The 25,851-nt window shown below is 41.5% G+C and overlaps 1 protein-coding gene across 2 annotated transcripts in view; it reads left to right on the top strand.

The window, feature by feature from the left end:
• Positions 1–5,122: 5,122 nt before the first annotated feature.
• DMRT1 (doublesex and mab-3 related transcription factor 1) overlaps positions 5,123–25,851 on the top strand; it is an 84,528-nt gene continuing 63,799 nt past the window's right edge. Inside the window, exons 1-2 of one of the 2 annotated variants that reach the window (XM_034774518.1) lie at positions 5,123–5,775; positions 11,221–11,407. In XM_034774518.1, coding sequence (XP_034630409.1) covers positions 5,458–5,775; positions 11,221–11,407 — 505 coding nt within the window. In that variant the 5' untranslated portion in view covers positions 5,123–5,457. The remainder of the gene's footprint in view (positions 5,776–11,220; positions 11,408–25,851) is intronic. The other variant, XM_034774517.1, reaches the window with a different exon arrangement.

Here is a 25,851-nt window from a genome sequence, read left to right as displayed (position 1 = left end):
TGAAGTGAAAAATACAGGAGCAGGTATAAATACATGAAAGGATGGGGGTGCTTTACCAAGTGTGAGGTCAGTCTAAGGAGATAAATCAATTAACAGCAGGATACCAAGGGAGGAAAAATAACTTTTGAAGTGGTAAGAGAGTGGCCCATTACAGATAGTTGACAAGAAGGTGTGAGTAACAGTTGGGAGAAATTAGTATTGGGAAAATTAAGTTTAGGTTTTGTAATGACTCAGTCACTCCCAGTCTTTATTCAGGCCTAATCTGATGATATCCAGTTTGCAAATTAATTCCAGTTCTGCAGCTTCACGTTGGAGTCTGTTTTTGAAGTTTTTTGTTGAAGAATTGCCACTTTTAGGTCTGTTATTGAGTGACCAGAGAGATTGAAGGACGTAACCACATCAGCCACAGCATCCAGGGCTCGTTCACCTGCACATCTACCAATGTGATATATGCCATCATGTGCCAGTAATGCCCCTCTGCCATGTACATTGGCCAAACCGGACAGTCTCTACGCAAAAGAATAAATGGACACAAATCTGACATCAGGAATCATAACATTCAAAAACCAGTAGGAGAACATTTCAATCTCTCTGGTTTGTGGGTTGCCTGAACCTCCAGAAGACCAGGCCCCACCCCGCTTTAAGACTGTATTGTCTGCTGGTTGCCTAAGCCCCTTCAAGCCCAGGCCCCAGCCTACCTATAGACTGTTGTTTGCTGGCTGCTTGAGCCCCGCCCAGGCTCGCCCAGCTCCACTGGGGTCCCAGACTGTCCTGCGGACTCTGGTTCTGGCCAAACAGGACTGGACAGAGTGGCCTCCCTCCTCTGGGGTGAGCGAGGGTCCACTACAACCAGACAGAGCAATTTCAGGCCTTCATCTCGGAGGGTCAATTGATAGTTAAAACCTCCAGGTCCATAGCCATGGCTATGGTTACATGGAAAGCATCTTGACTCCACTCTTCTGGTCTCCCAAGGGAGATGCAGAACATAATTGAAGACCTGCCTTTGGAATGGCCTAAGCTCTTCAGTGCTGACACACACTCCTCCCTCCATACCCTAAAAGACTCAAGGACAGCCTTACGGTCTCTGGGAATTTACATCCTCGCAACAAAAAAAGCCTCAGTACTATCCATGCCAGACTTTTCCCAGACCTTCAAACTTTCCGAGGAAGAGATCTAGACTTCAGAAAACAGGACCACTCCTCCAATAACATTATCTACACCTCCGTCTAAGAAACAGTTTTGATATCTCAGTTGAGGGCTGTAAGCAACCTACTTTCTTGGATCCTATGCTACACGATTCCATCCATCCCTGTACGGAGACTGACTATTCCACTTCCTCCCTGCCTGGGAACAGGTTACCTAGACAAACGGATCTTGGAGGTGATCGATGTGAGCTATTCCATCCACTTCCACACTATTCCTTCTTCCCACCCCCCCTTCCCAGTCCCTCTTCAGTGACTCCTCTCATGAAGACCTCTTAAAACAAGAGGTCCAGTCTCTCCTACCTTTGAGGGCTGTTGAACCATTTCTCCCACAGTTTGTCAGAAGAGGGTTCTATCCCTAGTTCCCAGGGGCGAAAGATGGAGACTGATTCTTGACCTCAGAAACCTGAACACCTATATCCTTTTCCAGCACTTCAGGATGGTGATGCTAACCACTATAAGCCCATCCTTAGATCTGGTTCGTCACCCTTAACTTCCAAAACATCTACTTTCATGTAGCTATCCCCCCATCCCACAAATGTTTCCTATGTTTCATAATAGGCTCAAAACAATATCAGTACCAAGTCTTTCCCTTCGGGCTTCCTACAGTGCTGGAGGTCTTTACAAAACTTCTTTCAACAGTGGCGGCCCATTTACGTCAATGGAGTCTAGCAGTATTACCATGGCTATTTTTCATCTTTTATTTTTTCTCCCCCTCTCTTTTCTTTGTACCTCCTCTCTATCCTCACCTGTTTCCTGGCTGATTCGCTTTTTCATGTGTATCTTGGATCTGACCCAACTCCCCCTTTCCCAGAGTCAGCGGGACTATTTCCATTGCCTTCAATGAAAATTGGATCAACCCCCCGGAGATGAACAGTTGCCAGTCTCACAAGCATATAGAATGTCAGAGACTGGAGCCTGTGTGTTTCACTTTGCTGCTTCACTCGTACATGGACTAAAGCATCTGAGAACTGATCCATTGCTCCTTGGAATCTTTCCATTGACTTCAATGGGTGTTGGATCAGACTTCAAAATAGAAAGCAGGGAGCAGCTCACTCCATATTAACCTTCTTCAAACACTGACTATAATGAACATCATCCATGTAACAGCCACATTTAGTTCTGTCCCAAACAAATGTTTGTTTTCCTCTGTACTATTACTGTAAGTGTATTGACATAAAAAAGTTGAACCGTTAAAGTGAGGTTAGAGAAAACTTTCATTCACATAAAATATATCATTCTTGTATCAAGACAACCTACATTTCCTCCGCTTTTCTTTGTTGGGAACCTGATTTTGGGGTTATTGTCACATATTTGGATCTCGGGAGCCATCACTCAGTAACAGTGATTTCAAATGTAAAATCCCTAGATGGAGGGAAAGCCACAGAAGTATCTTGAAGCTGCATCCTGAGGTAAATAATTTGTTGCAATGTATTTAGGAAATAATAATGCAATATTGCCCCATGGATGAATATGGCACTCTATTCACATAGGGCCAGATTCAGAGGTGAGTCTAAGGGTATGTCTATACTGCAATGTAAGCCCAGCATTCAAATTCAGGAGCAAGACTAATCCCCTCCCCCTTCCATGATCTACACACAATTTGCGCTAATCAAGGGCTCAGACCTAGTGTCCCAGGCATAGGTGCTCAAACTAGAGATGCTGGGAGAGCTGCTGCACCCCCTGGCTTGAAGTGGTTTCCATCATATACAGTATTCACAGTTTGGTTCAATGGCTCTCAGCACCCCCATTATACAAATTGCTCCAGAACCCTTGGTTCCAGGACCCCACAGGGGTGGAGGGTCTGAAACTGAGTCAAACCCAGGGTTCAAGTCCTATTGCTTTGCAGTGTAGACGCAGCCCCACTGGACTTGTGCTCTGAGAGTCTGCCCAAAGTATTCCACCTGGTTAAGGCAGTGTTTTTCCCAGGAATTGAAATTAGAGGAGGTGTTCGAATTTACTGGGGAATGATTGCTGAGGGGTGAGACTGTGAGGGTGAAGGTGGGCTGTATGGTACCATATTAAAAACTGAAAAATACATAACTGTTTTAGATTTCTAATAAAAAATTAAAATGTATTTAATTTAAATTGACTTTTGAAAAATTAATTATAATATATTATTAAAAATGTTTAGTACAGAAACTCCCCAAGACAATGACATCTCGAGATCGTGACAATACAAGATAATGACTTTGGCAAATATTGCATTTTAAAAATCTTGGCCTACTAGGAAACCTATATTTTTATAAGTTTCCCAGTTGCAAATCTAGCATTCTGGAGCAAAGTCACTAAAATGTACTAATCTAGTTGTCCCAAGAATGAGAAATTATATTAATTCCTTTTATAGATGCATAAACTTTCATGAAATTTCAATTAAAAAAGAGGAGTTAAGCTTACTATGTCTATCTGGTTGCTGTAAGTAAGTTTTGTACATTTTCGTCAGCAAAGCGATTCAGCGCTAACTTTCAGCCCCACATTTTAAACATCATAAAACACCAATAAACATAATTTGAATTTATGATGATTTACGGATGTTTATAAATCATAATTTGAAATGATTAGGTCGGTCAACATCATCAAAATGAATGCACTGACATTGTCATAACAAACACAGCTGTGTGAGGAAGCCAGTCTTAGTTCATACTTTTCAAACTTATTTTGCTTTTTCAGGTACAAGTATTTTATCATATATATGCTTTTGAAGTACGTATTAATGGTTCAATTTCAATTCAAATTTCCAGCCAAGAACTAAATGGACTTTTTTTCCTACTAGAAAATTTTTAAAACAACAAGATCTAGTTGGAAAATGACTAAATTGGCCTCACTGCAAGGAAATGGGTGAGTTAGGGAGGGTGTAGAGAAATCCATAAGGGGAAATCAAGGCAGGGCGTGCCCGGAGCACCAGACGTGGCCAATAGGGCATGCTACAGGGCAGCCATGCCCTATGACATGCACATTACCGTTGTGCAAGAGATTCTATATGATACCACCTTATAAATAATCTCTGAATTTAAGCCATGTCCTGACGCCAAGGATCTTACTTTAATTTGGAAGGCTCAAATGCAGAAAGATAAGGATGAGTTATGTTACAAGTGGATAGAATTCCAGTCAACCAGTGATGAAAGACTAACTGAAAGAAGCATGGTTTGAGGGGCGACTTCAAGGAAGAGCTGGTGGGTGCTTACAGCACAGGAGAAGCAAAGCTGTATTTTGTGCCCCAGATCCACAAAGATATTTAGGCTTCTAACTTTCATTTAAAATCTTTTGTAAGAATCACATCTGTTCCAGATGATGGGATTCTTACAAGCGGAGTCTTAGTATAGGAATGATTTTTTTGTCCCAGTGTTTTTGACCATTCTGTGCAGTTGATTTTTAATAAATGGAGTGCACTGTACCTTTGGATCAGGGCCTGCATATTATATTTATTTATTTTTCAGTGTGAAATGTCGACATACCTCTTAACTTATCAAAACGCCAATGAGGTGGATCCTTAGCAGGGAGATGCACTTCTTTAGGATGTGTTTTAGGGTGAATGTGTCAGGCAGCTGGTGTACGTGTAAAATCTTGTCAAATGAACAGATTCTAGCTAGAGTCTCTGAGACATAATAAACATGGCACCCCTATGGCATTTTTATTGTGTGGCTCTTAAAGAGAGCAGAAATGCAGTTTAAAATGCAACTCTCTCCCCATCACCAAGGGACCTGCTACCTTATATTTGTAAATTAACTTCTCTTGGATTTTTGTGTAATATCTTATTTAGATTGTCCCACTTCTCCCTAGCCCTGGAGCCAAGGTAGCACGGACCTGGCCTGCTCAGCGCCCTGGACCCTGCTGCAGCAGCGGGGCGGGCGGGAAGGAGTGGGAGGAGCTGGGAGGGAGAGGCCGGGGGTTGCCTCGCTTGCTTTCTCCTCCCGGGGAACGTTCCAAAAAGTATCCAGCGTTCTGAAAAAAGTAGCGAATGTACCAAACCTGCTGCAACCCGCCCGCCAAAACTCAGCTAGCACAGGGGGCACGGGCTGGTGTGGTCAGTGTTACTCTCTCTGCTGTTGCAGCAGCAACCGCAGCTTCCAACTGGGCAAAGGGTGGGGGCAGCTGTCTTATTTGGGTCTCATCGCAGCGACTACTTCTGTTGCAGCGGGAATTGGCTAATACTTGTTAGCCGAACCTCTCTTCTCCCAGCCACCCCCCACTCCCTGAAACATTAGCTCCTTCCCCCGTCCCCCAGTTGTGCAGGCGAACCAACCGGTCAGAGACGATGCCCAATGACTCATTCAACAAGCCCTCGGCTTCTTCGGACCATCATGCCCAGGGGGGTAAGATGGGCAGCTTTGGGAAAGCCGCCGTTCTGATGGCTGCTACTACTCCTGCCGCAGGTGGAGGGGGTGCCGGGGTCTTAGCTCAAGCCACCACCGCCTCGGGAAAGAAGTCTCCCCGTCTCCCCAAGTGTGCCCGGTGCAGGAACCACGGCTACTCCTCGCCACTGAAAGGGCACAAGAGGTTCTGCATGTGGAGGGACTGTCAGTGTAAAAAGTGCAGCCTGATCGCAGAGCGGCAGCGGGTGATGGCAGCGCAGGTGAGCTGGGGATAAAGGGGGGCCAGGCCTCCTCGATTGAATCAAAAAAGGGGCCAAGGGAGGTGGAATGTGTCTTTCCTAGCACCTGTCTGAAACGCAGATGCGTGACAGGCACACGGAGCAACCTGCAGTGCAGAGAGAGGGCTTTAAAAGCTCTTATTTCAGGTTGTCACGTGCACAACAACAATTGCCCCACGGTTGTAGATGCTGCTAGACAGTAGTCACTAGAAAAGCTCTCGCAAGAATATACATCCTGCTCCTCAAAGCCCCTTTTCCCTCAAATCTTCTCGAGTGTCTCCATGTTTCCCTCTAGACGCAATAGGTTGAAGTTCTGCTTTGCGGGTGGCACATCTCTTATTACTCCAGACTGTCCGTTAAAACAGAGACTTGGGGAATTCCACCCTGCACCTACTTGCAGCCTTTGATTATTTGCCGTTATATGGTTCCATCTCACACAACTACTAAAATACATTTTTGATAACAAATACATTTCATAAAACCCTTAAAACCTGCCTAGAGGCCTGCTAAGGTTTTATTCATCTAAATTATGGGTATCATGTCATTCCCTTCAGATGTTTTGGGTAGTGTCCATAAAAGCATCTGCAATCTGTCCTCATGCCTGTTTCACCGGTTTCTGTATTTATAAACTGCTCAGAGTAGGTTTTGAAAACGAACTTCCAAAGACATTAAATAAGTGCCCACAGATATTTGCTTAAGGCTACCATTGTAGTTTGACCGAGAATTGCTAACTTTGTAAGTAGAGTTGAATAGCTGCATTTCACAGATGTGAAGATAATAATACATACCAGGTTTTCTAGATGAATGGAAATAAATACAAATCGGGTTTTACAAAGCTAGAGTTTAAGGCATGCTTGTTTTTCCCTTTTGCAATCAACAACCTAAACCTGTAACCTAAATCTACACCAGAAAAAGAAAAAATCTTCTGAAGAGCAGGTGGATCTGTTTGAGTTAAGGATAAAGTGACACTGGAGCCATGAAACATTTTTTTTTAATTTTTTTTGTTAGAATTGGCAAAGAAACTGAAACAGAAACATTTTTAAAACAGATTCTTATCACACAGTGTTTTTTTCCTGTTAACAAATGACCACATATTTCCTCATCAGTTTGATATGTATATTTAATTTACCTTAGGTAAGGAAATAATTATTTGTCTTCAAACTGTAAAATATTGATCTAAATGGATGGAAGCATCTGAACTCATTAAAGGAACATAAAAGGACCACATATTTTACTCACTCCTGATAGAGACATAGATTCAAGATTTGGGAATTTAACCTGTGTTGATTGCAGAAGCTGATCCAATATGATATTTTTATGAAATGTAATTGGGTTTCTTACATCTACTATCATGCATATTTTGTTTAATCCTGTTACCAATGTAATGAATCAAAGAGTAAAACATGAGTCTCTTAATAGGAAAACAATGACCTCAAGAAAAAAAAAAAGAATTTCTTTAAATTTTGGAATTACAGTATGCAAAAGGAAAGAACAAAATGATTGGATTATTTTTAATCTGAATAAAATGCTTTACTTTGCTGCTATCGCCAGAAAATGTGGTCTTGAAGAGCATCCTATATTGAGTAAATGAAAGCTTTTCTTTATAATTTGTTATGACATTTTGACACTTGACTTACAGCAGTATTCAAAAATGGTCTTAGTAAGTAGCGGTTAACTAATCTAGCAGATTTTTAATAATTTGTTAATGTATTTCCACTGCAAAAATAAAACATGTTTATAAACTTTAAATTCTATTAAGACATTCAAGATGCAAGATTTCCAATGACAGTTTTTAATGATGCATTTTCTATTGTAAAATACAACTTCACTTACCCTACATGGATATTTTTTGAAAAATCTTCTTCATGTAAGATCAGCTAGTTTTCATATTTTTGTAGGTAACTGTTTAAGTTAATTATCTTAAAAATAATTGGGGGTCTGATCAACTCAATGAATGGTGGAAGCAGGATTGAGTTGTAGTTTTCCAGTTTGATGTGCTTATTTTTTCTAATGTTTTCTATGTTTTTAGGTATACTATGGTTCATTTCTAAGAGTAAAAGATGTTTTTAGTAGTGTTTTAAAAACATGTTTCCCTTGAATGAATCTGTTTAAAAAATATTGGCCATTCAAAGTTGTATGCTTTTGAGTTGCGCTGGTTTTAAACTTAAACTGGAAACTAATTATTGGTGCTGGAACTGGGGGGTGCTACCGCACCCTCTGGCTTGAAGAGGTTTCCATTATATACAGGATTTACAGTTTGGTTCAATGCTTCTCAGCACCCCCACTATAAAAATTGTTCCAGCACCACTGAAACTAATAATAGCTAATAGTCCAAGTTTGGTCCAATCCTGCATGGGAGTAACTTTACCCACTTAAGTAGTCCCATTGAAATCTCAACAGAGAGTCCTGTGGCACCTTTAAGACTAACATGTATTGGAGCGTAAGCTTTCGTGGGTGAATGCCCACTTCGGACATGCATCCGACGAAGTGGGCATTCACCCACGAAAGCTTATGCTCCAATACATCTGTTAGTCTTAAAGGTGCCACAGGAGACTCTGTTGCTTTTTACAGATCCAGCCTAACACGGCTACCCTCTGATAATTGAAATCTCAGTTATACATGTAAATGTTTGCAGGATTGGATCCATATGAATCCAATTCTGCAAACCCATGCTTATTTGAGTAATTCTGTGTGTATAAGGGCTTCTTGGACGAGAAAGATTATGTGGCTTTGAGGTGCAACAGCCTGTCTTGCATTCTTTACTTGTGCAATTTTACTAGAATAAATTCCTTGCAGTCGTTAGGCGTACTTATGTGAGTAAAGGTTGCAGGATTGAAACCTATGGATTTAATTCTGCAAGTGGTTTTCTCTCAGAACTTCCAGAATCCACATTAACTATAATTCCCTTGGTCTGTGACTGAAGTGTGTGGCTGGTTGACATATTTTTAAAACCTTGCAGTGCTGGGGTCAAGTTCCACCCCAGTCCCTGTTCCTGGACTGGGTCATGTACTCCCATTTTCCCCAAATATTGTTGTTTTTAGGAGGTCTTACTTAGAATAATACTACACTACTTATTTTGGAAAAATTATAGGTGCTTTTTTATCTCTGTGAACATAATACACAGAGATCCTGTTGTGACACCCTGTGAAAAAGAACCATTTGAAATTGTAAAAGTATCAGATTCTGTACAGATTGTTCTCATGCTGCTAGGTAGCTTCCACAATATGATTAACTCCTCTCTGCACATAGGCCCACCCAGATGCCCAAAGGTATTTAAGCTCCTGAGTTTCATCCTACCACCTCCTGTGGATCTGGACCCTAGACTTCATTGTGCCTTATTTGGGACTGCTGTCCTTACCTAACCCAGAGCTTCCTGGAAGTGCTGAATGTTCACATACATCATTTCAGTTGAATTTTTTTTTATATAGCAGTTAAGATCCTAAAATCTTCACTTACCACTCTGAATATATTTTGCAATGACTCATTTCCAGCAGGTGGAATCTTCTAGCACCATTCAGCTGATAGGTTGCTGCTAGATTTTGCAAAAGAAATTCCAAGAGCTTTTGCTGGAATATGTTTTTGTTACAAGAACCATTATTAAAAATGCTGCTTTTTAGGGTACAGCATCATTTCAAAAGTAAAGAAAAATAATACTGTTCAATGTAGTATTGAGGGAAGCAAACGGTCTAGGTAAATTATACTGTGACATCTCAAAAACTGTGCCCAAAAAAATCAGTTGTCACCTCTTGTAAGTTTGAGGGTGATTTTCAAAATTCAAATGAAAACATGGACCAAACTGCCATCTATATGGGAAATCACAGCATAGGGGATTATAAACTCTGATTCCATGTCTGTGCTAGCCAAATGACTTGTTAGTGACAATGGGTGTTAGCTGTGGGTGCAGCTAACCACTGTTTTGCTGCCACTGCAGACAAGGAGAAATGGTGTTGAGAACTGCTGCACAGTGGTTTTCCCCCAAGGGTACACATACCCCTGGTTGTATGCAGAGGTCTTCCAGGGGGTACATCAATTCATCTAGATATTTACCTACTTTTACAACAGGCTACAGAAAAAGCTCTAGTACAAACTAAAATTTCATACAGACAATTACTTGTTTATACTGCTCTATATACTACACACTGAAATGTAAGTACAATATTTATATGCCAATGGATTTATTTTATAATTCTATGGTAAAAACGAGAAAATCAGCAATTTTTCAGGAATAGTGTGCTGTGACACTTTTGTATTTTTATGTCTGATTTTGTAAGCAAGTAGTTTTTAAGTGAGGTGAACCTTGGGGTATGCAAGACTAATCAGACTCCAGAAAGGGGTCTGGAAAGGTTGAGAGCCACTGCTGTAGCAGGATGTGTGGATGACCTCTCTTTCTGAAGTGGTGCTGAACATGGTTTGTTTGTGCTTACATTTGTAAAAGCTATTTTTGGTGCTGGTTGTGACATCTGTGGTCCTCAACAGGTTATTTTGCTCATGAAGACAAGGCTATAGTTTGCTAGCTCAGAGTTTCCTCTGGTTGTATGTGTTGGTAGGATTGCTGTAGACTGAAGGGGAAGTTCAGGCCACAGAACCCAGGGGTCTGGGGTTCATTTGGACTGGAGGCATGTGTGTCTTGTTCTACGGTCCCCAGAGCAGCCATATTCCCATGGGCTTTGTGATTGCTCTTGCCCTGCTTTCCTCCTGCGTGCCATGAAAACTTGCCTGAGGGGTTTCTGGGGCAGCGGCCTGCAGGACAACCCAAGAGCACTACTCCTCTAGGCACTGGCTTCCATGGATCTCCTGAGATCTTCAGACTTGCCAGTTCTTGTGGGGCCAGAGCCCCACCCTGATGAAAAGCTGCAACAGCTACTCTGCAAGTGGGAGCTTTCAGAATTTCCTGCCCCACTGAGGCTAGGTACTAGCACAGGAGATTATCTGTCCCCTTTGCTCAGATCCACAGCAAGTAGAAATAAAATAACAGCCACATATCTTTGAAAAATATTCTTCCTGTCTTTGCCCGAGCGTGACCGTATCAGCTGAATGGCAGCTGACCCTGGCTAGAATCTTTGATGAGAATGATGTGATTTTAGCCAGTACTAAGAATTTAATTCCTGTGCCCCTGCTGGAAACAGAAGATATATTTGTTTATGGCTGTACCATTTTACAAGAGTGTGTTGTGTTACCTGTGTAACCTAACTGAAGTTTGCATGGCTATAAATGAAGGTAAATGTTGTCCCGTATTGTTTCATAGCATCTCTTTCCTCTATACCACTCAGAATGTTATTTCCCCCTTTCATGTCCTGATATTAATAGTCATGAGTTGTTGGAATATGTTGTATGCCCCTTAGTTTGGGACCAGTGGATAATTTCCCTTGTAATTGTAATAATTGTCTAACTAGAGAGTAGACACAGAATAGTTGTTCTTGTTTCCAGGTTGCATTGAGAAGGCAGCAGGCCCAAGAAGAAGAGCTGGGGATCAGCCATCCCATCCCTCTGCCCAGTGCCCCAGAGCTCTTTGTTAAGAAGGAAAACAATGGTGGCAGCTCCTGTTTATTGTTGGAAAGCAGCAGCCCAACACATTCAACAAACACAGCAACTACAGCATCCACCACCCCATCAGGTAAGGGAGTGGGGAGAAGGGGAGGGGGGAGGGTTCTGGTCACTCTGATGAAGAGAGCTGGTTTCAGAGAGATGCTGGCTTTTGTTTTCCATGCTTGTTACAGCTGCAGCGAGAGGGCTGCTGTGTGTTTCCTTCTCTTTTCTTTCCCACAGAGCAACATTGCTGTAGAAAGAAGTCTGACAGAAAAGGTGTGTGTGTGGGGGGAAGGGGAATAAGCAATTTTTCATATTTTTTTCTTTTTTAAAAAAAATGTGGAAATCAAAATGGAAAATTTCAGAAACCATCAGCCAGCTCTTCTGCTGTATATATGTGTAGGTGTGAAACAAGTCTGCAGACTTAATGCTATCATTTCCTCCATTCATATCTGGGATTTAAAAGAGTTCTCTCAACGCCAGTGTGGCTGAAAATGAAGCCACTTGGGCCACATCCACCGCTGATGTAAATCATCATAGTTCCCTTGGCGTCAGTGGAGCAACGCTGATTTACACCAGCTGAGGGTCTGATGCTTTGTCTTTACAAAACCTCACCTACTTAGAAATACCAATTGGTTATAAACAAAAGTGAAACCAGCTTCACTGACTTCCATTGTCCCAACTGAGAGAGATGAAAAAGCAAATGAACACAGTGAGAAGGAAACTGGATTTTTGTTTAGGTTTAGTAACCAAGGAGATGTTAGTAACATAGGTAAAGCAATTTGTTAAAAATATGTTTGTGAAATGGACGTTGTCCCACTAACTAACTAAAGATCAGTGTGCTTCTATATGTCAGCCAGTCAGCACCATTGCCTGCTCCAGTACATTTAGAGCTTAGTTCCTGCACCTGCCAAATGGAATTGCTATATCCCGCGTTGACCAGGCAAGCCCTCTGGGTCCAATCCCTGTACGCACAGAATGGCAGTTCCATGATTTTCGTGTGTTATGAGGGCATTGTTTTGGGTTGTGTTTAGAAAAATTGTTTGTTGGAATTAACAAGTCAGATTCTGTTTTCATTCAGACAATTCTTTTAAGATCATCTTTGGTTGACCACGAGCCCTTTCATAAAAAGAAATATATTTGGAACACTGGGTTTTCTTTGTGGTGGGGAAGGCTGGTTAAGGATTAAAACAGCTTGTAAAATCACTTACAGAGATTGTGGTTAATTCAGACAAAAGAGGGGAAAAACTTATTCCAATAAATCAAAAAATGAGATCAAGTTGCAATCAGTGAAACATTCAGAAACTTCAGGCCCAATGGATATAGAATGCAGTATTTAACCTACTACAATAAAAAATGTGCATTCAACACCCATGGCAATATTATAAAAATACACAGATGCATAAAAAGATCCTAGGAGAACTTTATGCTGGACTAAAAAAATGTAAAGTGTAAATATTGCCAATTTCAAAATCTTTAGAAATGTTTTTAAAATTTTAGTAAAAGACTAATTAATGATAAACATCTTTCAGCCCACTGTTTTTTTAAGTGGAGTGTCTTTGTCAGTGTGTCAGATAATGATGTTCTTCAACCTAATAGCTCCATGTTCTTCTTTAGCAGTTTAATAAATAGCACAATGTAGGCAGTAGCATTGATAATATTGTGCTTAGACCTTTCCAAAGTAGATGCATTTCCAACAAAGGACAAAATAGGGGTCAGCATTCGTTTGCCAGAAATGAATTCAGAAATCATGTACAGCATCTGGGAATGAAAACTTGGGCTGAGATTTTCAAAAATAGGAGCCTATGTCCATATTTAGGCACCTAAATAAGGCCCCGATCCTATAAAGACTGACACATATCCATAACTTCAAGCACATGCATAGTCACATTAGTGAACTCCTGGCCCAGTTGAAGTAATTGGGAGTTCTGCCATTAAGTGCAGTGACGTACTGTTTTCACCATTGACTTTGATGTGAGTACTCGTGTCCTTCAAGTTAAGGACACGCATAAATATTTGCAGGATTGAAGCCCAAGTGGCCTGATTTTCAGCACTGTGCACCTGGCTACTCCTACAGAAGTTGCAGTTCAGCACCTTTGGAAATTAGGCTTCTTAGCTGCCCAAATAGAGATGTATGCCCCTAACTTGGTCGTTAGCTCTGGATAGAGTCCCTCAGTTATATTACGTCTGTGCATGTTTTCCTCCCTAGATGCAAGTACCGAGAAGCACAGGTATATATGTCTATATTAATATATATAGATTAAACTTCTTTTGCAGGGGATCTTTATATTGTTAAGATGACGCCAGCCCTAGTATGAGAGCTGCCGAGAATCTTCCCCTTTGCAATCTAGGGTGCTTTCAGGTATCCTGCACTTGTGTTTAATCTGTTTAATATTACTTTCAAGTGAGAATTTAATAAGTCACCTGATTTGGAGACGAAATGAGTGGATTGTGTGTTAATGGAATAAGGGGACAATGGGGGCGTGGAAAAGCAAGACAAAGGGGGCAGCGGTAATGAAAAACTCCACTTTTAAAAATAAAGAGTCTAGGAATCCAATTCCGGTGACCAACCATATCATGAAAGACCCAAAGCCTTCAAACATGCCATGTGAATGAAATGTAATGATGGCTCATGGTGAAGCTGGTATGTACTTGGGTGGCCACACTCCTATTTTTAGTGCACTAGCTTGCGGAGAACTAGCATGTCTGTCCACCCACACTGGGAAGCTCCGTTCCAGCTGCAGTGTAGACATACCCTTAGAAAGGTAGCAGGCCCTGCCTCACTCTCATGGAAAGGAACTGCAGGGGTTGAATAGGGCTGGTTCACAGTAGCCTGGCGAGTGGGCCCTATTTTGGAGGTGGTGATGTTGTGCCCCAGAGTCTAAACTTTCACTGAAAATAAAAATGAAGTCTTTAGCTCTGACAGTTGAAAAGATAACCTTCCAAATATGAACGGAATATAATTGATGGAGCGGTGCCTGCCTGAGTCTGCAGGCAGCCTGAGCTCTGAATTCTGAACTGCTCCCCTTCATCTCCTTGGTGTTAGGGAGAGAGAGTGCAGGATGACCCTTCCCCAAGGAATGTGGGGGGAGGAGAGGAGGTTGGTCAAAGAAGGGAGCAGAGACAGAGGAGATGGCCCAACACACCACTGCATACAGCCCTTCCCCGAAGACAAAAGCCCTGTTAGTGCCCCACTGTGCTAGATCCTGTACAAACGCATAGTAAAAGTTAGTCCCTGGCCACTCTATATAGATGAGACAGACAAAGAATGGAAGGGGCAACAGAGACACAGAGTGGGGAAGTGACTTGCCCAAGGAAAGGTCATACTGTAGGTCAGTGTCAGAGCTAGGGTTAGAAGCCAGGTTGGCTGAATGCAGTCCTGTGCCCGCTCCACTGGATCATGCTGCCTGACCTTTCACAGGGCCTTGTTTGTATGTAGATGCAGCTCTTTGGAAAACAACCATCTACAGTAGTAGTCAATGCTGACTGAGTCAAACCGTGCCCTGAGCTGGAGGCAGACTGCTTTCACTGACAGCCAGGAGAACGACGCAGACACCCAGGAGGACTCCTGTGAGGACAAAACTCGCTCTAACATTAGTATATAGTACATAGGAGGTCATAGTGACAATAGTTAATTCGATTCCTTATGCAAGCTGTTGGCTTTAAAGGCTTAGTAATTTTTCTTTTGAACTTCATCACACTGCACATAGTTTGTGTGTGAAAAAGTCACACAAATCATATAGGGTGCCAGGGAGAGAGGGACTTTCCTCATTGTATCTATTTTACTGGCAGGTCAGAAATATTATGACACCTTGAGAAACCAGAGACAATTTTTCAGACCTTTGCAACACGCCATTTTTGGAAAAGAGGAAAAATGAGGTGTACTGGTGCTAGAACAGCAGCTTGCCCATGTACTGTTTCATTCTTGGTGACAGTGTTTAGATTGAAAGGTGCGTCTTATCTTCCAGAATCAGAAAGAAAATAACCATGGGAGTTTGCAGGACAGTTGGCAGGAGTAGCATGGGAGCAAATGAAACAATTTGGGCAGGACACATAATGAGATCTGCTTACAGAAGTTCTGTGTTACTGAGCGATTTTCCTGGAAAAATATCATCTGGTTTAAATGTAGTACACAGATATTGTAATTTGGGAGCATTTAGAGCAACAGTGAGTTCCTCGTGTTTTGTTTTGTTAATTTAACGTAGTAGGCAAAATTCAGAGATGAGTTACTCTTAGTGGAGACTTAGCTGATGTGATTGTACCTTTCAAATAGCCTTTCTTATAGTCCCAGAGTCTACGATCCCCACAAATGTGATGTCCTTGCACTTCTTTGGTTTACATCAGAAATGCAGAGCCATGAAATGGAGGTTGCAGAGGGAGCCACTCACATGAAAGGAATGAATCTCACAGCATTTTCATGGAAGAAATGTAATAATTTGTGCCCTCATTTGGGGGTTTTGTCACACATTATGCCTTGGCAAGTTGGGAGGTATGGGCGTAACATACACGTTGAGGTGACCAGAAGATGCTGTAGGATACTTCAACTTTCTGGGTCTCCCCCATGTGTATGCAATTGAGACTCCCCCAAGATTTAGCATACTAAAGCTCGCACCCACTTATCACCAGGCAGCTTTACACATTGTGAGCTTCTCCTCCCTTTTAGGTTTCCTACAACCTTAATCAGGGCATCATTTCTTTGCCTCCATAATGACACTTGTTCTGATCAAGTTAAATGTACCATTATTAGCACTTAGTAATCCATTTCCAGTGTCGACCGCACCTAGCTCAGTGGTCCCCAGTCCTGATTAGGGGCATCTGGGTGCCACTCAGATACAAATATTTAATAGTACTACAGTTTCATTTCAGATAGAATATAGGTTTAACAAAATCTGTAATCTGGCCAGTATATAGGAGAAAAGATCCAGATGAAATACAGAACCGACACTTTGTTAATGTCACTGGACTAAAAAAATTGAAGGTTTAGTTCATTGTTATTTTTCCTTTTGATACATTTATCATGAATAATGGAAACAAAGGTGTTTTCTTCATATTTCACTTGGTATGATCTCCCTTTATTAAGAGACTGTTGGAGGAGTGGTGGGGTTTTTCTACATATCGTTAGGTAGTTATGTGGTTATTGGTCCATTGGCAAAGTAGCATTTAAGTGTTTACAAGTAGAGCCTTGAAAATCCGCGGCTATCTGCTTTATATCCGCATCTGTGGCTGTGGATATCCGCAGACCATTTTTGCAGATTGTGGATCAGATGCGGATACAAATTTTGTATCTAGCGCCCTGCAAATCTGTGGATATCCACAGGCCATTTTTGCAGATCGGATGCAGATACAAATGTTGTATCTGCGCAAGGCTCTATTTACAAGTACACAATGTTTTGCAAATGATGCATAGAAACTTAAATTTTAAAAAACTTTTTTAGTAAATTTTTTTCAGTTAGAAAATATTGAAATACTTTGTTTTAAGCTGCCAATTGCAAAGAAGCCTATGGATGTTATGTGCTGAACTCTCACGGGCATTCATTCGGATTTGGGCACCCAAACCCAGATCCTCAAAGATATTTAGGTCCCCAACTCCCACTGAAATCTGGGCCTTAAATCCCTTAGGCCTCTTTGGAAATCTCTCCTTTACCCTTTAATTTCCTCTTTTCCTTCTTTTCTCTTAGTCTTTCACTATGTTCATGCTTAAACAAGAGCCTGAGTTGGGGTATGGAGGAGTAGGTTCTTATGCCCCTGTATGGACACCCAGTCCAGTCACAATCTCTAAAACAAAGGAAAATTTAGGCAACAGTTATTATTGATGAGCTATTAGATTGTGAGATGGTCTCCCAAGGGAACTGGCAAAAGTCCCATTGCTTGGACTGGACTGGACAAAGGCCCATGGAAAAATATGGAAATGAACAATCCTGCACTGTCAGGTATGTGGGCTAAAGAACCTGCCAATAATAGATCTTTTCTGTTTCTGATTTCTGTGATTCAGTACTGGATTTGTAGGTGGTATTGGATAGTGGAATGGATGTGACCTAACAATGCACAGCCATTGCAACAATGGCAAGTCTTCTGCTTGCTATGAATTCTCTATACAGGGGATACCTCTTGTCGAGCAAGTGAGGTATTACTGCTTCTCTCTTTGTTGCTTTGGTACAGCCATATTTAGGAATGCTGCAGAGACTTTTGAGCATCTCATTATAAAAAGGGCATAGATAAATCTGAGCGAATCAAGAGAAGTGTGGCAGAAATGATGTACAGCTTGTCAAAAAGGAGACTAAGGGTGGATATTACAGTCTATAAATATCTGAACGGTAATAATATGAAGGAGGGGGAGTGATTATTTACAGTACTTGAGACTGCATAACAAGGAGCAATGGCTTGAAACTAAAAAAAGGAAAAAATTAAATTAGACAGTAGACACTTTTTTTCCTACCTGGAAGTGCAGTTAGGCAATAGAATGACCTGCCTAAGGACAAGGAGGTAAGTGAAGCATAATTGTAACCATAGGTGGCGAGTTATATGTGCCCGTGCTCCACCAATATTCAGGAACGTGGGCCCGGATCCACCAATGTTTGGGCTTAGATTTTTAGAGCTGTCCCATCTATAGGATGGATCGGGGCAACCGCCCCGGGCCCTGTGTTTTGGGGGGCTCTGCACTTCAGGGGGACACGGGGTCCAGGGCGGCCTGGGGGGTTAGCAGAAGGCCTGGCGACGGCAGCAGCAAGCAACCCAGCCCCAGCCTGCCTCACCCTGCTCCGCTCCTTCCCGCCTCTGCTCCGCCCCCATTCCACCTCTTCCCCCAAACCCCCACCCTAGCTCTTGCTGGCTTCTGCTCCTTCCCCTCGAGCAACATCAGGAGCCAGAGGTGTGGGGCGGAGTGGGGTGGGGCGGGCTGGGGCCGGGTCAGTTGCTACTGCCAGCACCAGGCCCCCCACTAACCTCCCAGGCCACCCTTTACCCCATGTCCCCCTGAAGGGTCGGCCTCCCCAAAGTGCGGGGCCCAGGGCGGTTGCCCTGGTCCGTCCTATGCATGGGACGGCTCTGCTTGGACCTGTTCTGGGCACCGGCAAAAGTTGTACAAACCTGGCGCCCATGATTGTAAGAGGTATTTAGGAGAATGTTAGATAACATACTTGATGATTAATATGGAGGGTGAATCCTGATCAATGCGGAGGTTAAACTAGAAGATGACATAAATCTCCTGCAGCTTTGTTTTCTCCTGTGTGATTCACAGCCTATGGACTATGGTCAGGATTTGACTACACTTAAATAAATCAGAATTTAAATCTTAATGTTACAGGATAGTTTGTCCCTGAGTACGTTCTCAATTTATTCTCCACTCCTGTAGTTTGAAGAGTGTGTATTTTATTACATCTTTCCTGGTTCTAATGTTAAATATAGGTGATACATGATCTTCCCTACAGTTCACATGAGTCTCTCTCTCTCTGGAGTAAATCCTGAAGTAGCACATATGCTTACTTAAGGCCAGACAACTTTGTGGAAATACCGTAGTAATGCAGCAGAAGTACAGCAAAACTGCAATTTTCCAAGTAGAAATCTTTGGGTGAAATGTTCATGACTTTCTTTTCCAGTTTTCAACTTGCTTGAACATTTTTGATTAAATTCAGATTTTTTTGAAAAACTAGTTTAAAGAAATGTGTGTGTGGGGAGAGATGGGGGGAAGGTCGCTAAAAACTGTTTTCCCACCAACTCCAGAGAAGAGCTCGTTAAGGGGATTCTTCACCCTGGTGCATATGCTGCGGAGAGCTCTCTGCACTGCCATATGGGAATGGGGGAGGGAGGGGCTCATGGATTTGTACACAGTGTGAATGCACTAGGGCCATACTTCTCATTGGTGGGAACACTGAGCTGCATCTGCTGCGTCTCCTCTAAATCTTACTGTCATTGGCCAGGGGCTGAATAAGTGGGTTTGGAGGACCCAAGGCACATCCTGGTGCTGAGGCTCTTTTCCCTGGGTCCTGCTGTACTTCAGAAGTTTCCTTTTACGAGGGCTTTCTTTGATTGATCAGCATTTTCCCCCTATATTAATGATTCCTTGCTATTTTCAGAACATTATGGTAGAGCCTCTTTTACTTGGGCTACTCTGAATCTGCAGACCTTCTGGATCAGCATTTCTGACATAGGGTGAGATTTTCAAAGGCACAGATGAGAAAGATCCTCAGCTGGGGTAAGCTGTCACAGTGCTCCATTGACTTCAGTGGTGACAATTTACACCAGCAGAGGGTCTGCCCCAGGTGTCTAGCTCCCATTGAAAGCCTGTGGGAGTTGGTTGCCTGTCTGTGCTTTGTACCTCTGAAAATTGCCCCCATAATCTGATATTGTGTAGTAGATCTGCATTCTAATTCGAGGGGTTACTTGTTCCTGGCATATGTTATAAACACTGAGACAAAGAATTTTGGTCCATTATGATTTTTTATATAGGGACACTGTATTATTAATCTCTCTGTGCCTAACTGCTTGTTCCTTCCCGTGCCCTTGAAATATTTCCTATTATTTATCTGAATGTGTGGTATTTTGCTGATTTAAAAAAAAAAACAAGATTAAAAGTGGAGCCTGAAAGATGATTGCACAATTCCTTAATTAAATTTTGACACTGTCCCATTTGTTTCTTTGCCCCATATTTTATACCTCACAAATCCTAGTTCTTTCTGTTTACTTTTTGATGGTTCTTCCTTATTTATAGGGCCCTACCAAATTCCTGGCCATGAAAAACACGTCACAGACCGTGAAGTCTGGTCTTAATTGTGTGTTTTTACCCTATACTATACAGATTTCACAGGGGAGATCAGTGTTTCTCAAATTGGGGGTCCTGACCCAAAAGGGAGTTTCAAGGATGTCACAAGGTTATTTTAAGGGGGTAGCAGTATTGCTACCATTACTTCTGCGCTGCCTTCAGAGCTGGCCAGCTGGAGAGTGGCGGCTGTTGACCAGGTGCTCAACTCTGAAGGCAGCTCCCCGTCAGCAGCTGTGCAGAAGTAAGGGTGGCAAAACTATACCATGCCACCCTTACTTCTGCACTGCTGCCTTCAGATCTGGGCGGCCAGAGAGTGGCGGCTGCTGACTGAGGGCCCAACTCTGCAGGCAGCAGTGCAGAAGTAAGGGTGGCAATACTATACCATGCCATCCTTACTTCTGTGCTGCTGCTGGCAGCGGCTCTGCCTTCAGAACTGAGCTCCTGGCCAGCAGCCGTCACTCTCCAGCTGCCCAGCTCTGAAGGCAGTGCAGAAATAAGGGTGGCAATACTGCGACCCCCCTAAAATAACCTTGTGACATCCTTGCAACATCCTTGCAGCAGTGCAAAAGTAAGGGTAGCAGTACCACAACGCTCCCTACACTAAACTTGCAACCCCCTTCCCCCTCAACTTATTTTTGGATCGGGACCCCTACAATTACAACACCATAAAATTTCAGATTTAAATAGCTAAGATCATGATATTTATGATTTTTAAAATCCTATGACCGTTAAATTGACCAAAATGGACCGTGAATTTAGTAGGGCCCTACTTATTTATAGGGTTGGCAGAACTCAATTTTTATTTGTTTTATAATTTTGACAGATAATATTAATGTTTATTTTTAAGCATTTTTTTCCATTTTTATCGATTTTAAATTTTCACAGCTGCATATAATTGTGGGGGGTCAACATCACATGTAAAAAAATACGTTAGAAATTCTAATAAGTTCTCAACCAGCATTTTTCCTGCTTTGCATATTTGTACATTTCTAGTATTATCAGTGGAAATATTTCTGCATCGGTTTGTGAGTGTACTGTGAAATCAATGTCTACCAACATTTACCCATAAAAACCTAGTTTTTCCAAGCCTACTTATTCATCATATTGGCCCTTATTTCACATTTAGTATATTTATTGCTAGATGGTCTGTGTAACCAAGAGCTTACCTTTGAACATTTTCTTTCTGGATTTTTCCTTTCTGATGCTTATTCACATTCACCCCTTCCCTAAACTTGTCTTAACTGTGGTGTTCAGTGATCCCACAATGCTTACAAGAGCTCTACTTTATTTGCTGTCTGATTCCAGCAGTTTGTTAATAGCAATAGAAGAGTCACAGCGCCCCACCCAGACTCTGCCTGGGAAACACAGCACTTAAAGGCCCTAGTATCATACAGTCCTTCCTCTCCGAAGTTCATTGTCCTTGTTTTCTCCTGTGTTTGCTCTCATATTAGTCACAGTCACAAATTTGACTAGATCAATCAGTTCATGGAATTCCTACCCACATGGTATTCCACCATACATCCAGGAGGAGATTTTTGAAGGCTCACATCTACTTAGGTGCCCAGCTTGCAAAGGAAGGTGGGTGCCTAATTGTTCTTGAAGTTTTTGCATTTAATCATACCTTCTGTGCGGCGTAAAATTAAGGACAACATTTTCAAACATGAGTGTCTCGCTGTAGGCACCTATAAATCTAGACGCATGCACCTAAATAAACAGCCTAATTTCTGTTGGCTCTTGGAGATATTGAGAGCTTTGAATCAGCCAATTTATTTAGATATTTAAATATGGTTTTTAGGTGTCTCAGTTTAGGCATCCTGTTTGAAAAATTTGCCCTAACTTCCTTTCTAATTCTCCTTTACACCTTTAGCTAAATTTTCAGAGAGACCTCTACCAGGTTTCTCTGTATATACAGGTCATTTACACACTCAGAGCCAGATCCTTAGCTGCTGCAAAACATCATAGCTCCAAAAATCTGGCCCTCAGTTGCTGTGCATTATTGCTTGTGTGTGTAACTGATAGATGTGCATGAGCAAAAGTTATTTGTGGTTAGTTTGCATTTTCATGGACGCATTTTTTTGTGAGAATAAATTCTATCACTTGCATACACTAGTAATCACATGCAAGAATTGTGTGTGCAAGTTATTTGCACTCACTAATGCAGGCCACTATAGACATATAGAAGGTTCTATACCATTCCTAGTCATATCGCTACCAAGAGTGTGTCTGCATAGGAAAAAAAAAAAAAACAAAACTCCCATTATTACTAGTTGGGTTTTTTCAGAAACCTTTTGGATTTCTGTCATCATATTGCTTCTAATCAAGTGGTCTCTAGCAAATTCCGACCATCAGTTTACTCCCTTTGTTATTTTTAGTGTGAGCTATAATGATTTTATCCCAGTCATATTTCCTCCAAGGTCTTCTATCTCAGATACTTGTAAAGCTATCCCTCCCTACTAATGTTTTCTTTGATCTTCTTGTTAATGACTTAAATCCATACTTATTTTATTTCTCCTCCTCTCGTGTTTGCTCCTCCAAATCTGCAGGATGTTTATAATCATTGTCTGGGCTTTTGGTTTTCTTTCCCAATTTCTTTTTCCATAATATTTCTTCCTCTTTTTAAAAAAAGTTCTTGTGTTATGTAACCAATGTTCCTATTAAAAATTTAATTCTCATATGTTATACTGAATTTAAATATTTGTAGTTTTCTTTCTCTCTCACACACACATAAACATACGCACACACACAGTGGTCATGCTCATAGCAAGTGCAGTGAGGTTGAAAACTACATTTCATTATAACCCCTTATTTTTACATGCTCATAATTTTCTAAAACACTAACCTTTTGGGCCCCAGTCAGGCAAACACTCCTACATGTTTGTAATTTTATGCACATGAACAGTCCCATTGAGTATAAATATCCCTATGCATTAAGTTACGCCTGTGCATGAGTTTGGAGGATCAGGGCCTTAGTCAGAAATTTTGAATGCTTGCTCTCTGTCCAAGGGTGAATTTTTTTATGTGTGAAAGTTTGAGCAAAATGTCAGCTGTTTTTGAATTATAGAATGTGTGTGTGGGAAAGGGAGAAAACATTTTCCCCACTTAGAAAAAAAACCTAGCCCCTCCTTTTTACTCAGCAATGTAACAAACTGCTGACAACTCTGTAAGTTGTTTGTAGTGTTGTTGTAGCCATATGAGACAGTGTATGAGAGGTAATATTTTATTGGATCAACTACTGGTGAGGTAATAACTTTTATTGGGCCAATTTCTGTTGCTGAGAGAGACAAGCTTTTGAGCTACACAGAGCTCTTCTTCTTGTCCATAGCTCGAAAGCTTGTTTCTTTCACCAACAGAAGTTGTTCCAATAAAAGATATTACCTCACCCACCTTGTCTCTCTTACCTTGTAAGTTGAAGAAGAACTATAATATGTCAGATATCAGGACTGGTGCCTTTATTTGATTTGGGGGGAAATTGCTTTTTATAATTTAACAAAAATTAGAAGTACTTTAATATTGCATACTGAACACATGCAGTAGATTTTTTTAAGGATGAACAAATTGGGCCTAATCCACTCCCACTGAAATCAGTGGGAGTGTTTCCAGTGACTTCAGGAGGAGTTGGATCAGGCCCAATGTAAATAAGTGCACAGCTGAGAAGCTGGTTATGCCATATGCTTCTTCCGAATATACAGTAGGGTGACCAGATAAGGGAAAGAAAATATCGGGACACATGGGGGGGAGGGGTGCAAAAAAAAAAAAAAAAAAGCTGAGTCAGTCCCGCCGGCAGAGCAAAAAAACCCCAGCGTTGCTGGCGGATATTGGGACAAACCCCGAAATATCTGGGCAGTCCCGATTTTATCAGGACATCTGGTCACCCTAACATACAGTCTCCCACCTACTGGCCAACCCTCCTGCCTCCTTGTTATTTTCTCAGATTGTTTTGCCTTTTAAAGTAGTTTTTGTTGTTTTAAGTGAATTAAAGACCTTAAAGTGACTTTTTTTTAACGTATGATAGGAACAAAGGAAATCCTAATAGTAATATTGGACCATTACTTGCTGGAAATGATAGAATTGTCAATAGTAATGCAGAAAATGAAGGAGGGTTCAATAAATATTCCTGTTCTAAACCTGGGGAAATGCCAGATGATGCAGTCACATGATACGATGAAGATGAAATACTTTCCATTCTAACAAAATCTAAGGAGGGTGTTAAACAGCAGCTACTCAAACTAGACATTTTAAATTAGCGGGTCCAGATAACTTGTATCCAAGAGTTTTGAAAGAGATGGCCAAGGAGCTCACTGAACCACTAATGTTGATTTCTTTTTCAGTAATTCCTGGGACACTAAGGAAGTTCCAGAAATTGGGTCACCTTGATCCTGGGGGCCAGTTTAGCTTCAGCATAGGTTAGAACAGGGTCAGGGCTCTTCTAACCTGCACAGGCTAAAACAATATTAGGGACCATTCTGTCAGCACAGTCTGGTAGTTAGGGCACTTAGTTAGGAGGTGGGAGACCCAAGTTCAAATCGCTGTTCCAGTGACTACTTAATTATTCATAAGTATTAGAACAGCTTCCAGAGGAGAAAGCCACATGCCAGATTATCCCATAATCCAGTGGTTAGGGCACCCTCCTACAATAGCAGAGATGCAAATTCAAATCCTTTCTCCACATCAGACCGAGGGGGGAATTGAAACTGGGTCTCCCACATGGGTCCCCTAACCACTGAGCTAATGTTTACAATGGAGGTGCCAACAATACTTTCTCTGGCCATTTTTGTGAATCCTTTACTATGCTTCTGTCAAAATGCTGAACATTGGAATGAAATTAAATTGGGACAAAACAAGCTGTTTTGACTTTTTCAGTTCAGGAGAAACTATTTGTCAAACTCAACACAAATTCACCAATAGTTTCAGTTAACCTGAAACTGCATTTTTTGGCAAATAAACTGTTTATCAAAAAAATGTTGCCCCGTTCTCCTTCTGAGTGCTTTACCTTGCAATCTTAATAGTGTTCTTTTTACTGTCATGCTTTTTAATTAGTTTCTTAATTTATATTGCACCTTTCTTGCCAAGTAAAATATAGTCTATTTGACATTGGTTTAAAACTTAATTTTAGTTCAAACTTGAAAAAAACTATATCAGGAAGCGTTTGCTTATGCTAGTAAACTCAGATAATGACTCCAGCATTATTGTTGGAGGGGGGAAAATAATATTCATTCCTTCAGCATAAAATCAGTATTGTTTCTGGCAGTAGAATAAACCTTGAGAAACATAAGAATTTAGGCATTGACGTCTTTACGGATAAAGCCAGCTCCTGCCCACAGACTGCTTTCTCCTGATAGTGTTCACACGGTACTTGTGCCTTTTTGATAATATTTATAGAATTAGCAGTATTGCTTCTCACCCTCACTGACAGTGTTGCAGGACATGCCAGATATTTTCAAGAGTTGTCAAAAAATCATTTGAAGACATTCTTAATCACTGGTTGTTTTGTCTTAAGGGCTAGCATGGTAGTGAGAAGAGATGAGGCTGAAGTAGGAGTTGTCAGGTAGGATGTGCCTCAAAAAGACATTGTTAGATAAGGAAGTGGTGCAGCAATTAAGTATGACCCTGTATATTGCAGCTGTAGTGGAATAGCAGCCGGCCTGGAAAGGCTATAATACTTTCATTGTGCCCTTTTTTTAACATGTATTTCTACTTTGAAAAGTGGCTATGTAAAACTGGCACCTTCTTACCGAACAGATCAGCTCCCTGTGTGTGTATTGAGAGCAATGTCT

This window comes from Trachemys scripta, chromosome 6 (assembly GCF_013100865.1).
Source record: "Trachemys scripta elegans isolate TJP31775 chromosome 6, CAS_Tse_1.0, whole genome shotgun sequence".
Lineage (NCBI taxonomy): Eukaryota > Metazoa > Chordata > Testudines > Emydidae > Trachemys > Trachemys scripta.
The sequence above is the reverse complement of the archived record's forward strand: the minus strand, read 5'-3'. Positions and strand labels throughout refer to the sequence as shown.